The sequence below is a fragment of the Mytilus galloprovincialis genome, chromosome 13 (assembly GCF_965363235.1).
Source record: "Mytilus galloprovincialis chromosome 13, xbMytGall1.hap1.1, whole genome shotgun sequence".
In the NCBI taxonomy this organism is placed as follows: domain Eukaryota; kingdom Metazoa; phylum Mollusca; class Bivalvia; order Mytilida; family Mytilidae; genus Mytilus; species Mytilus galloprovincialis.
Window position 1 is genome coordinate 51,239,359 of NC_134850.1, and position 15,427 is coordinate 51,254,785.

The following is a 15,427-nucleotide window of genomic DNA, read 5'->3' on the forward strand; positions in this document are numbered from 1 at the left end:
AGTTAACAACAAGTGGTCACCATACAGCCTTTAACAATGAGCAAGAGTGTGAATGGAGCTATATTTATTCATCAGTTTACTCTCATAATTGATACAATAGAAATAAAGTAGCATGACCATAAATACGTGATTTCTGAAAAAAGTACATGTAAGAAGTATTTTCTTTTTTTAGCATATATCTTTGAAACACTACTTTTAGACTGCATGATAAAAACAAAGATGAGTGCACAAGAAACATAAATATGTCATTTGATAAGCTAATCTTTGCATCTAATTTTGCACACATGCAGTTTTATGTATTGAATTAAATCAATGTTTCCCATTTAAACTTTAAAAAAATATTGACATTCACATGCAACAAAGACACGGTTACTTTTTAATTGATAAATTCCTTTCAAAGATGAATTTGTGGTTTCTTACGGTAGTTATTTAACTTGATAGTTTTACAAAAAAAACGTAAAATAAGTGATCCATAGTCTAGAGGCTCTCGTAGGAAAATAAAATTCTCTTACCTGACATCCTCTTTAATCACGCTAAGCATTTTTCCGCAGAAACTGATTTAACATTCAACCTGAAAGCTATAGATTCCAAGCAATCAATTGATAGATTTGAACACACTGACTTTTAAATAATTTTACAACTCTGTAGTATATAACCTGAAGGGTCGTATTATAGAAAGCTGAACCCACAAATTATGTTTGTATGTTGACAATACTGGACAATTATTTCACTTTTATCATCGGAACATCATGTAATTTTATGACAGGGTGAACAATATTAGTATTGATGGTTGATTTTAACACCCATAGAAAATTACAGTCACACCTAGAAATTGGTATTGGAGTTTTTGTTGTCGGTTGTCTACTCCATTAGTCAATGTTAGTAGCCCATATTGATTACGATGACATGTTACCGTAACCCAAGATATGAAATAAAATATTTAGGGACCATAATGTAAATAATTGGTTGGTTATTTAAAAAAAAATTACAATATATGATTTTTTTTAGTTTAATGGGTCCAAGGGCACTGACCAAATTGATCTTTCTTTGTTACTTCTGATATAAGAATCATTTAAAATTCATGTAAGTGAAAAGAATTAAGTTGAATTTAGAGTTGTTTAAAGGAGGATTTTTTTTGGTGTTTAACTTTTTTTATATCATTTATCGACTACTAGTAAGTTGCAGAAAAAAACTTTTTTTGGGGGGCTTGGAGGTAAAGCATGAAAATGGTTTTTTTTTTAATAATTATGGATATTGTACACAACAGCACTATAAGATAGTCATTTTATTTTTATGAATACTGCATTTTCTAATCAGTTAAGACATAAAAATCACTTAAAAATCTTTGTATATCCGATGAGCTTTTCTTGATTGACCTTCATTGGAGAACGCTCTGACCTCAACATTTGAAAGCCAGGGATATAAATTTCCTTTAAAAAAATAGTGAAATATTTCCAGGCTACTTCCTTGTGACTAGAATAGCTTTTCTCACATTACTTTTATCATACCTTATGTCAGTCTGTTTGAGTTTTTATGTACTGAAGTATCTATATGGTAAATTGGAACATTATTTAATTTTAATATTTAAATTGGTCTCAACCCAAGCATATAGATATTAAACAGTATTCAAAATCTTTCCATTTCAAGGACATTTATCTGTAAATGAAGTGAAAGAAGTTGACAAAAAAGTAAAAAAAAACCCCAAAAATATTGACTAGAAGTAACTTTAATTAGACTATTAAACCTTATATTGAGCATTTATAGGAAAACAGGAACTTATACATTGTTTTGGTCATCCAATTTAAGAGGTCTTCTTATTTCTTTACAATTTACTTTTAATTCGTTTAGCAGGATGTTGTGTTGATATATATGATTGTTTTTCTTTTAACTTCACTGAAAAATTTGTTTTCTCGATGCAGCTTTGTAATGTATTCAATGTTATTTATACATGTATGTCATCAAAGTGGCATTGACTCTTCATTAAATTATCACATGAAAACACATGTATACTGAAATCAGTGACAATTTGAAGTTATATTTATTGATAAAAGTGTTTATTTTACAGTTAAGAGTGACAGTATGGTCCTTGATAACGAAGTCAGTATCCTACATAAGGTACCCAAAACAGTGTCAAAAAGGTAGGATATAGTAGGATAGGTTAAGTGGGCATTAGACAACATCACATTAAATATACAAATGAAATTGACCATAATATTGTAAAGGAATACCACTATCTATAGTTCAAGGTTGCAACTCATTTCAGCAAGTTTAACTTTTGATCTAACTGTACTTTCAGACTATTTTCTTATAATATTTTATCATGTATTTATCCCCCTTTGGCAATACAAAAAGAAGATGTGGTATGATTGCTAATAAAACAACTCTCCACAAGAGACTACATGACACAGAAATTAACATCTATAGGTCACTGTACCACGAAAACCACATTTACTGAAACCTCCAAGATTTTATAAGGTTAAATGTTTCAACAAATTTACTGGAACAAAAACATAAAATTTTGATTGATGTCATGCTGTTTTCATCATGGTTTTGGCTTTGAAAGCCACTTACATGGAAAAACAGAGAATGAGATGTTACAAAAGATATCCCCTTTTGACAGAGAGATATTGAACAAGCTAAAAACATTGAAACAAAAGCAAGATAAAACTAAAAGAAAATCAGTATATTTGTTATTATGATGCCACTGTCATATTTATTTTTTACTTTCAGCAATTGATTTTAGCAGTGAAGGAAAGTACATGGCTTTAGCAGAGAGACGAGATTGCAAAGATTTTGTCAGCATTTTTGCCTGTAGTAACTGGGAGCTTGTCAAAGTAAGTCTGAACTATTTTCCTTGTAGTTCCGGTAGCTTGTAAAAGTAATTCAGACTGTCTGTGTAAATCATCAAAATCATGTTCTCATTTTGATTTGCAATAGACAACTGTTGCTAATAGTGGAGGGATTTATGTAATGACAAAAAAGGTGGATATAATTGCCAATGATACATTTATCCACTACAGAAGGAGGATGCAGATGAGTATTAGGACACTTTACTACAATTCAAAAGGAAAAAAAACAGTAGCCTGATACATGCTTACACTAAATAAAACAAATTACAGACAACATACAAAGACAACCATATTCACGCCATTTTTTGTGGATTTTGTCTTTGTTAACTTTACATTTTGCCAGTTACTACATTATTGATTAATATGAAAAAGCAGATATGAAGTCATGGTTTGATGACAGCTATAAACCAGTTGTTCACTAAGACCAGACAAGAGTCCATATGGCCATCCATGAATTAGATGGCATATTTAAAAAAAAAGACATAGACTATAAGTTTGAAATTTCTAACTAATCAGCTAATGATAGAGTTTGACTTGATGTATATTTTATAGCACTTTCAAACAGACACAGATGATTTAGCAGGAATTGAATGGTCACCTGATGGACGTGTACTTGGAGTCTGGGAGTCACCCTTGTGTGTAAGTAGTTGGTAGACCGTAGTTTAAGAATATATTTCAGCATCTTACAGGCATTACAGAGCAATGTTTAATTGTACTTGTGAACTGAAAAATTTCAAAAAAAGTTCCATCAGACTTTACTTATGTTCTGGACAGCTGACCAGCAGATAGTGCAATTTTGATTTGGGCCATTCAAAATATTTCAATTCAAATTAGTTAGGTTCAAATCTTTAAAGTGTTGCTTTGGAGTTCAAATATTCCTGAATAAAAATTTGCATGCCTCTGGAAATGAGATTTTTCTTCTCTAAACCAAAAAACAGTTTTCATCCACCTTTCAACCGACTGAATGAGTTTGCGGATGCACTTTTCAAAATGAAATTACTTAAATATATTTTAGTTTGATGTATTGGTATCCTGTAATACTGCCCCCACCTAGGGGGTATGACATACTAACAATTAAATATGATTTACAGAAATCTATCTCTAAAGTGTTGTTATCTTCCCTGTATAAAAATATACAACATGCAATCTTACAGTTATCTAATTTCAGGATGTTAAAAATTATATATTTTATTGGGGCTAATTATTTAATTTAATTTTAAACTTTTATTTAACACCGAAAAATCACTTACAAATTTTCACAATATTGCATTTTAAATCCTTAGAAATGAATAGATAGTACAGTGGCATGTTGCAAGTACTTATTCTACTGTTACATGCAGCTTAATACATAGGTGATTCCTGTCATTTGCACGAACACCAAAATAAAATGAAATTTTTATATCTATTTAGGCTTTGTCTGGTATTTGATTTATGATATCTTAATTTTTATCTTCTCTTTAAATTATAGATAAACAAATTGAAATGGTTAATTCCTAGAAAATTGACTCACATATAGAATTTAACAACTTTATTAAACAGTTTTGCCCAACATTTGGATTTTCCAGTTTGAATTTTCATTTGTTATTTTAGGAAATATTTTTTTTTCACATTAATCTTTGCCATCTACTGTTGTATATTCTACAGTAATAAAATTACAGGATATAAGATTGTTTGAACCCTTTTGAAGTTCTATACATGATTTTCACAACCAGAACATAATTACGAAATTTGCATTTGTTGCTATTACATATTAGATTAATCATGTTAATGTAAGTTTTGAAATTTTAATCTATCTAGAATTTATTGGAATCAATAAAAAAAAAATGCCTCACAAATATTTTGTAGGGATAGTTATGATTAATATTACCAGAAATCTAGTTGTTACATCTTTAAACTTGTTTCTTTTAAATATGCGTTCAATATATGCAACAAATTATAAATTATACTGTTATTTCTGTGGAACTATATACCAAATTTAAAAGATTTAAAAATTTTATTGCTGAAAAAAGCAACTTTTTCATATTTGATGTACTCTTAATATTGTTAAATTTAATGCTTTTATCATTTATTAAACACATCAAAATTTCAACATTTTATTATTTATTTGCACTATTGAAAAATAATTGCCACCCAGCTAGATGTACCATAAAAGTACATAGGGATCTCTGTTATAGTTTTATAGAGAAAAGGAGCCGTTTGGAATATGTCTTTGGGTGTTTCTTTAGTTGACAGTTGTGCAACATTGGTGTACCTAGTTCATCTATAACACCACTTATATATATTCATTTTGGAAAATGTTGATTGAAAAGAGCACATAACAAATGTTAGCATACTGTGTTACTAACTACAAATTTGAATATTGTAAGGCAAAATAAAAAAGTATGTGTGGTTCCAGTTACATCTGAAAAAAGGTTAGGGAAGGTAGGTAGGGATTTTTTTTTATTTTATGTTTTTTTTTTACATTGAGTCTATGGGAGAAACATTCTGACTTTAACAGTGCTTAATGAAAAATGACAATAAAATCTTTAGGGTAGGCTATTTTTAAGCCGAAAAAGTAGGGAAGGTAGGGTAGCTGGAACCTCACATATATTTTTATTTGGCCTAATCATTAGATATGATTGGTATCCAAAGACATGTCCTATTTTACATTATATTGAAGTCTAACACTAACACAACTTTAGTACAAACAAGTCTTTTATCACTATTAACAGATTATGTTCTAGGTATGGTTTTACAGACCAACTCATTTTCCCCACGTATGGTAAGAAGGTATAGCTCGTTATTCATTGATGAAACTGATAGATGACCCTGGCAACATAAACTATTTTAAACAATGTCAATATATTCAGCAGTTCATTTATATTACGTCACATTATACTGTCTAAAGATCCTCTGTCTAAATTTTAAATTCAAATTTCAGAATAAGACGCTGAAAAAGTATATCATATATATCGAATTATGCTTTAAGTTTAAAATATCAACTAAGGGTAGATAGCTATTTATAAGATATGAGAAATTAACTGTAAAAACTGATATGAAAATTTGATATTTGACATAAAAGCATTTGATGGAGCTACGTTGTAATATAACCATAAGACTATGATAGGACATTTATAATGTGAATTGAGGAGTGCTTAGGATTGAATGAAATTTAAACATGATTTATTTTTTGTGCCTTTACCAATAGTTTTTTTTAACTATTTATAAAACATATTTGTCTTGTTTTAAAAGTGAAGTGTTAAAAGATGAAAATACACCAGAATACGTTCTTCCAGAGAACCCCAAGTGATATCCATGAATGCAGATGGTATTAGAAAAGAACATTTTTATCCAATATGTAATTTTTTTTATGAAATACAAATAAAACGTTATGTAAATATATGCTAATGCATAACTTGTAACAAATTCCCTTGTCCTTGAATACTGTTAAATTCAAATTGTTTGACTTTGAATTATTTGAAATCTATCTTTGTTTGTTTGTTTAAGTCTTTTTTATTTCATGTTCTGTACCCAAGAAGTTTAAAACAGGACAGATTATTGATGTGTCATTTTATAAGTACTTATTTCAAACAAATCCAAAAGCAACATTCAATTAAATGAAGGAATGTGAGCTCATAAAAAATTAACAGATTTACGCTACTTTACCTTATTTATGAGGGAAGATGATGTGTGCGTCTCTTTCAATATTTACAAAAAATATGAATGACTCTTTGTACACAATTTTTTGTTCACCAAAAGTTGAGTTCTATGGTGCAACCACCAGTGAAAATCATTTTGTTTACTCAGAAATCAGTATTAAATTAACCGTTATGGCTTTACTTGCATCATTTCACTTTATAATTTTGAGGTGAAAAGTATATTTCAATAACAAATATGAAATCAATCTTTGAAATCATTGATGTGTTTAGGTTTATATGAGTTTTTCATATAGCAATAAACATTTTGGTCACTCAGATTGTGTGTCACAATCATGATTAAGCTTTTTTGAATGTTTTCAACTTCCATTGTACACCCAAGACATAAAATTAGATGGACTAAACTACTGAAACTGATACTAGAAAAACTTCATTGTTTAACATTACACTGCACTTATAAACCCGTCGTACAAAAACCAATGTCAGGGTTATCTTAGGTTCTTAGCTTTTGTTTTTTCTTTCATTCATAGATTGTATCTGCTAAATTTTACTGTGTACTTTTGTTTCTGCTGATGTTAGTCAGTCCTTTGTGGTATTTATTCAGATCAATGATTTTCAATTTAGTTTGTGTAAAGTTAGAGGCTATAAGGGGTAAATATGATACACCTTATTGAGTTTATTTTCAAAATGATCAAAAAGAAAGTGCAAAAGAAACATCCATTACAAGTTTTCTGTTTTTTAATTCAAATGATAAATTCTAGAAAATTAGTAAGGATTGGCCATGTATTTAACTTCTCTCTTGTGTAAATTAATGGCGTTCAGCAAAAAATTGTTTACACCGATAACTGGCATAGTCTTTATCCTTCAGAATTGATCAGTATTTAAAATATGTCATTCATTTTTAAATAGGGGTAAATGGGAACCTTGAAAAATGCATTTGTAGTTATACTATTTTTTTCTGGCAGTGAATTAATACATGTGCAAGCTATTTATCAGTTTGTGGAACAACAACTTTTCCAACTTCAAGGATCAAGGCAGAGGTTTCGTTCCTATTGAAATAATTATTTGAATGTTGTTGACATAGGTAGAATTTCACTATCACTCGATAATTTTACTACCCATGGCAATGTTCCATAAATTGTAGCCGGGTATATTTATTTAGTGGCTTTGTCAACATGGTCTATCAACCTGATCTAATGTTGTAAGAGTATTTGTTTATACTGTTTTCACCCACATAATGAATGTTTACATTTAGGATAAGGACTAACAAAATTTTGAATTTTCCCTGGTTATGTGTGATTTTGAAAATAGGTCATTTCAAAAGGGGGTTTATAATTTGGAGCTTTTCATCAGAAAAATAACAATTTAAATAATTTTTACTTTTCTTACAAATTTTACCCACAAAATACCTGTAAAAACATTAGAAAATGTCTTAGTCAAAACATTAGGCAACAATATTTGACATCTTTTATTTTTGACTGACCTCAATATCGATCCTTTTAATTTAAATTTATACCGGTTGTTTTTTGAAATACTGCCATTAATGTTAGTATAGAAGACTTAATCTTTATATCTTTTTCTGCATTTTTTTATTTGTAAACTAGGACCCTTTAACAAATGCATAGTGAAACCTATTTAAAGTTTGAATTTAAATTTTTAAAAGTGAAATATATTAAGTATACACACTTACCTCTGATTGCTGCGTCATTCAAAAGACGAGAATACAGAAAACAAACACTTGCTGAAAACTTTTTGAGTTGTCTTCGACAGTTAGATAAATTGATCTTTTTGTTGTTTGATAATTACGAAAATCTTGACCCTTATCATGTTCCTCATGTAAAGAGGTAAACACACAATATATTGATACCCGATCGGGTATAATTCAAATACATATGACCTTTGACCTTGATCAATCAATAATGTTATGAATGATTACGTTTATTTGTTCTTTATGAATGAAATAGTGTGATAAAAGTTTAAATATCATTTCCATTCAGTTGTAAAGTTATTTAAGTAGTTTGTTATAATTTTAATTTATTATTAAGCTAAGAGTATTGACATCATAATTTTATTTTAAGATATGTAATTTAATCTAGACTTTTGTAATATTTATAAAGTTGGACAAGACAGAAAATAGGGTGAAAATTAAATGGGAACTGAAGGCTTTCATGTCAACCAAGAAATTGAATAGGAACACTTTTTAATACTGATGCAAACTTTTGACTTTTTAAGCTATAATTGAATTTGATATTACATGCCAAATAAGTTAGTCTCATTTTTATTTCTTTTGGTAAAAATGACTGGCACACTTTTTATGGCCCCGCAACCAAGTTGTCGTGCCATATAGTTTTACCCTTGTCCGAAATTCTGTCATTCCGTCATTCCGCAACAAACCATTATACAGAGTTTTGTTACAGATCAAGATTAAGTTTCGTTGCGTTCCACTAATTTTTGCTGAAATTACGGGCTTTGGACTTTGATAAATTGTTGAAAATCACAGTTATACAGACTTTTTTTCTAAACGCCTTCAGATATTGGGCTGATTTTTAGTATATGAGTTAACCATAATGAGTTACAGGTCAAGGTAAAGTTTTGTTCCGCTCCGCTAATTTTTGCTGAAATTACGGGCTTTGGATTTTGATAAATTATTAAAGTCAGTTCTACAGATTTTTTTTCTATACGCCTCCAGATTTTGAGCTGATTTTTGATGTGTGAGACTACCATCATGTTTGTGTCCACATGTGTTTATATTGAAATTGCAGATTTTTCAACTTTTTGGGACGGGGCCATTCGAGTCGCTTTGACACATCTAGTTTTTTTTTCTGGGAACAGTATATCAATATACATGTATATGTACCTGGTTTATTAGATTGCTGTATCAGCATGATCAGTGAATGTAGTGAAGAGCTAATTGTGTTTTACAAACAGCAAATACAGGTTAACCCAATGGCTGCTCATGTAACCTGCACAGACATTTAAGCATAAAAACCAAGTGTATGTGAAGTTTGATTTTTATTATGTATAAAACCTCCATTAAATTGCTTATATGAGAGGGAAATAGCAACAGTACTAGACTCCAAGCTACTTACTCATACTGAGCTTTGTACTTTCAGAATTGAAATAATTTGCAGTTTATTTTGGACAGGGAAAATGCCTTTGGAGAACTAAGGCAGAAAACCAGCAAACTCTGTCTGCACAGTAAAGAACATTTGACTATTTTTTATCAATTAAGATCCAATTTTTCATTGACAACCAATATTGATCTGTAAAATAACATTTCAAGAAGAGATAGCTCTGAAAATTTTGAAATTCAATATATTATTGACTTCTACATAAAAAAATATATAGGAATTACAAAAAAGATTGGGCATTACAACCACTAATACCTAACTCCTCCTTAAAAAAAAAATAATTAGACTTTCAAATTTAGACAATACATCAAACAGCACAATCTAACTGTCTAAGTATTTGTTCAAAATTAATTCAAATTATAATAAATTAATTCAAAACATAATAATTATCAGTAATAAGCATGTAATTCATTGTAATTGGTTTTAAAACGACCCAATCTTTTTCAAAAGGTACACAATAGTATATGACTGTAAGGTGTACTTGTTCAGGTGTTAAAATTTTCACCTGTAATTAGTGAACAAGGTAGATCTACAAGATAGGCTACTGTTTACAAATATTACATTCATTGTTTGGTTGTTTTGTTTGAAATAGGTAATCATCTGACTCCCTAAGAATCCAGTTAGGTGTCAAATCATCAAGTTTGTTGTCATAGTTTTACACGCTGTTTTCTTTTATCTTGCAATATGTTACCAACATGATATACTCAATTTTGTGGAATTTTAAATTGTTATTTGTAATTTAATTCGAAGCTAGTCCTTAGTAAGCCTTTTGTTTTTGTTTTGTTTACATATAAACCATATAAAATTGAATACAGTTTTATAGTTCAAACACCTAACATTCCTTGAATATTGTTTTACTTGCTACAAATGCTAAGTTAAGATTTATCTTTTGAAATGCCATTCTAAATTTGATAATTAAGATATGTTATAGGGATAAAACTTAAGTTAAGAAGTATGAGGGTCATTTGCTATCTTGGATTGCAAAATCAGTCTATTTACTTTAGTAAAAGAAGTAATTTTTGAGGCAGGGTGGATTTCAGTTGTCTGAATTGATGCATTTCAGTGGCGGATCCAGAACTTTTTCTATAAAAGGGGGGGGGGGGTCATGGTTCAGTGATTCCCTATATAATCAATCAAATTTTTCCCATGAAAGGGGGGCCCCCCTGGCCCCCCTGGATCCACCTATGCATTTTCTTTTTTGATTCAAATATAATCCTTATAAGGGGAGATAACTCAGATAATTTTTATAGAGGAATTTATAAAATTTTTATTCTATACGATTTGTATGTTACTACTATAAATAAAAGTTCTTAATATTGACATAAATCAAGTCGTATTAGTTTGGTTATAGACATAATTTTTATTGACCTTTTTTTGAACAATTATTAAAATCGGTGAAGCTGGTTTTGGGTTATGCTATCTTATATCTGAAGTGAATCACAGATTTTATCCTCTATATTTGTCATTAATTCAATAATTTTCTCTTTGATCTGAACTAAATTTTCAATGAAGTAACATTTTATGAATTCATAAATAATAATGATTTTGTCATAAATATCTATTATTGAAGCGTGACAAATGCTGTTAATTTCATATGCATGCTTGCTTGTAAGGATTCTTGTCATTAGTTCCTATACTAAATAACTTAATTACCATGACTTTGACTAATAAAAATCTATTTTCATGAAAATTTCATTGATACTACTAATATATATGAAGAGATAAAGAGTTCTATTTTGCACTTGATAACATCAGTGTGTTTATGCAGTAAAGTGTTTTAAAAGTACAACTCACAAGATCAATTGACCGATCAAAATAGTTGGAGAAATTGTCCCTTAACATGACTAGGGGTTTGATTAACTTTGCTGTTTATAATTGACATCAACTTATTTAGTGTAAAAAACAACTTGCAGAAGTATGGAACTTCATCCAGCTTGCCACACTGGCCATGTCTATCAGAAAAAAAGAACAACATGCACTTAATAAAATTTTCCTGCAAAACATCCCTTATCCTTTAGTCTGTTAATTCATCAACCAGTCACTCGGCAAAAAACAATTATACAGACTTATTTTGAAACAAATGTGCTTTTGTTTCAGCTCTTTTAGACAATTACTGTGTTGAAAAGAAATATATCGCAATCACAATATAGACAATAAAATTGGGAATGAAAATGGGGAATGTGTCAAAGAGACAACAACCCGAGTTCTGACCAAAGGGTAAAAAAACAGACTACCTTAAAACTAGAGTGCAACCAAAAGTCCCAACATTTATATTTACAATGTGATTGTTCGTGTTATTTTGTTTTTTAATTTTTAAATATATTCATATATATTGTAATTTAATGAGATCATCAAAAGAACACCTGTGATTAATAAATGCATTAAATTCGTTAGAGGTATTAAAGAATAACATTATACAGAAGTTAATCGTGCAACCTGACATCCTGGTCACCTTTTGACCTTTTTATGTGAGTTTGAATCTAGATATACATAGATGGCTAATCAAGAGGTTACTCTTTATTTCTGTCTAATGTTCATACATTTGTATATTTATAAAATGTGAATTTCACCAAGTTCAGAAATCAGACTGCCTAAAGGTTCTTCATTGATCATGAATATGATAAAACCATTTGGGTTTTTGGACAATACTATTAGTAAGATAACATTTTCAATTACAGAATATTAAGTTAATATGTGTGGAAATAGTTTGATTTTTATCATTTATAAGTTGAAATAAAATTATTTACATGTAATAGCATAATAGCATAATCTAGGACATTATTCTTATCAGTCATATATAATACACTGATAGTAAGTAAACTCGTCTTGGATACCAAAATTAAAAATTTTAGACCTCACATTTCATCTACAAAAGATTCATCAGTTAGAATAAGAAAAATTAAAAAGACCAAACAAAGTATGAAGTTTATGATTCACACAGTGAAGTTTGAATGGTATCTTGTATTTAAAAATAATTTGTAAAATACATTTTTGTCAGTTTGTTTCCATGAGCAAAAGAAATTTTCTTAAAAGACGTTTTTTCAGTTATAACATCAAAAAGGGACTTTAAATCTTTCTTATGTATATATATATATCTAGTTTTCGTGCACTTATAATTAGATGAAACTGATCCTGATTTAGACAAATCATGCAGAAATTATGACTACTTTTCATGATTTGCACATTAAAAAATATGATTTTTTGCTACTAAAGTTACACATTTCACTTTCATAATTTGGTATTTTCTAATAACCTTGTAACACTTACCATCTCAACTGCCTTATTTATACCCTTACAATTTTATACAAATTTCAATAGAAGTACAATGATTTTGAATAGTCTTCTTTGTAAAAGTAATCATTTCAAAAATGTATAACCACTTTAGTTTAATATTAAATAAAATCACTTTCTGTATGCATGAATTCCAATGACACTCTTTTACAACATAAAAAAATAGCTATCATATCATTGCATTTAAAACAGTAAAATGTACAGTTGATACATTTTATTTTCATTGGTATCAATTTTCATGTTGAGAGAAAAATCGTCAGCTTCGAAGGTATTTCATGTTGTGTTTTCGTCATTTACTGCAATCAAAGAACTCAAACAAAAAAGTGACATAGTGTATTGAATATTTTGTTTGTTAAGCCTTATGCTCTAATTTTCCTTGGCCTAAATGTGGTTGAATCAAGTTGATTTATCAATTTTCACCAAAATCTCCAATTTGGTCTTTTTCGGGTGTGAAGGTCAACAGTTTTTATAGCTTGGCAAAAAAGTGTCTTATTTCACTTTTTGGCTTCAAATAGATAAATATTGAATTTTTTAATGAAGGACAGGAGACTGAAGTGACTGACCATTTCTGCACCTACTCTTTAATTTTTGGTAAATGTAGTGCTGTTATAACCTTTGTAACTGGTTTTGTAGCAGAACTGACCTTGACTGTGACCTTGAATTTAGTTGTCATAAAACTATTTGTAGTAAGAGCTTATAGTACAAATTTAATACTTATTTTGACATAAAAGGTAAAAGGATTTTAATACATTTATAAACTGTATCAAAATAAACTTAGATTCTTTAATGTCTGAAAGATTTATGTGGACATAAAATAAGATTTCATGCAAGATAACTGTAAAAGTGACGTGAAGTCGCATAGCATATATACAGAATTAAATAGGTCACAAAATGATCAAGAACTATATTATGGGTATTTGATCATGATGGCATAACTTTTCAGCAATGTCATTTTCCCACTATAAATGCTTAACAGACTGAAACTTTTCGAACTATTTTTAAAGTGTCACATTAGTATGTAGTTTGAAAATAAAAATGTCTCTTTTTGATTCCTGATTTCTATCTTAGCTGGCTGCGTAGAAATAGTTACAGTTATTTAGCTTACTTTGGGGGTAAAGGTGTATTCATTGTAACCATAACTATTGGACTACAATTTTTTTAAGAAAATTTTGTCAACAGTGAAGGTGAATTTTTATACATCCTTGAATAGATTTCAAACTACACATTCAAAATTCCGTAGAATCTCCAAACTTTTGTTGGCATTAAATTTTTTAAAGAGTAGCAATAAAATTCAAGATGTTTATGCTTTAAAGTAGTAAATACTGGATAGTCAGTCTATGGAAAAAGTAAAAGTAGACCAGGATTCAGTGATATCATAGCAATAAAACAGGTTCCTATATTGTATGGCAAGCTATAAAATGGGGTATGGGTGTAGATTATGGAATTTAATTTTTTTCAAGGAAATTTTGAGGACTTAAAATGTACTTTAAATTGTCGGTTCAATGAATTCAACCTACACATTTGAAATTTCATGAAAGTACAGAAACAAAATTATTCAACATGTTCATGCTAAAAAGCTGTAAATAGTCAATTTATTGAAAAAGAAAAGAAGACTATGGTTCTACTGTCTTCAGTTCTAGACTAGGTTCTATATCATATGGCAAGCTCTAATATAGTCCCATGTCTACACAAATTGCAATAAAGTCTGCAGCAAAAATATCCTACTTTTAAGTGGACAATGGGTCCAGCTTTAGATGAACTCAATCTGGACCCTAAAGATTTTGGACCACTACTAATTTCACAAAAATTTAAATGACCTCAAGAAAAAATTTCAAAGTGACTGACATGAGTGTCAGACATGCTTATACTGATGGAACAAAATCACCAAGCAGAACGTGATATACCAAAATGTCTTTGTTGTAATGACCAGTCATTTTATAAAGAATGATGTCCAAGGACCTTTGTTCCTGCATCGGAATCTTAACAGATTTCTAAATCCCATTCAACCTACATAGATGACTTAAGATTTGAATGGTATTAGAGAATTATAACTTTAAATTCAAAGGCAAACTTCTAGTACTCTTCTTAACATGACAAAGTGACTTAGTATGATTATGTTGAGGAAATCTGGTATTATCTCATATATTATTCATTACTTTGGTATTTAAAGTCGACGGTGCTGTCTCTCCAAAGTCTACGTTGGAAATCAAACATTTAAAAAAAATGCAGATTTGAAACATCAGTTCGGAAATAAAGTTCTTATTCTTATCTTTTGACATATTTTGCATAGCTTTCTTTCATAATTGAATTTACTAAAAAAAGAAGTACAATCGACCAAAAAAACTAAATGAAAAACAAGACTTTAGATATAAAAGAATTATGTCTCTCCTATATGATGCAAATAATGACACCAATTTGAATTTAGTTTTTAATGCCAATAAGAAAGTAAAAGCAATTTTAGTTGCAACAGATCAATGCAGATTTTGGTTAACTCTGCTTTTGAAATGAAACACACTGGATA

The 15,427-nt window shown here is 29.3% G+C and overlaps 2 protein-coding genes across 5 annotated transcripts in view; one reads left to right on the plus strand and one right to left on the minus strand.

Annotated features, from left to right (window-relative positions):
• The window catches only part of LOC143057788 (cellular tumor antigen p53-like), a 51,431-nt gene that overhangs the window by 26,853 nt on the left and 9,151 nt on the right, over nt 1-15,427 (minus strand). Inside the window, exons 1-2 of one of the 4 annotated variants that reach the window (XM_076231184.1) lie at nt 8,175-8,298; nt 513-578 (exon numbers count right to left, since the gene is read on the minus strand). The exons of 2 other annotated variants lie outside the window; for them this stretch is intronic. In XM_076231184.1, the coding sequence (XP_076087299.1) occupies nt 513-541 (29 nt within the window). In that variant the 5' untranslated portion in view covers nt 542-578; nt 8,175-8,298. Of the gene's footprint in view, nt 1-512; nt 579-8,174; nt 8,320-15,427 lie in introns of those variants that run through there. One more of the 4 variants, XM_076231188.1, reaches the window with a different exon arrangement.
• Nucleotides 1-15,427, plus strand: part of LOC143057790 (WD repeat-containing protein WRAP73-like) — a 56,272-nt gene that overhangs the window by 7,939 nt on the left and 32,906 nt on the right. Inside the window, exons 5-7 of the mRNA XM_076231193.1 lie at nt 2,066-2,138; nt 2,731-2,834; nt 3,402-3,488. Coding sequence (XP_076087308.1) covers nt 2,066-2,138; nt 2,731-2,834; nt 3,402-3,488 — 264 coding nt within the window. The remainder of the gene's footprint in view (nt 1-2,065; nt 2,139-2,730; nt 2,835-3,401; nt 3,489-15,427) is intronic.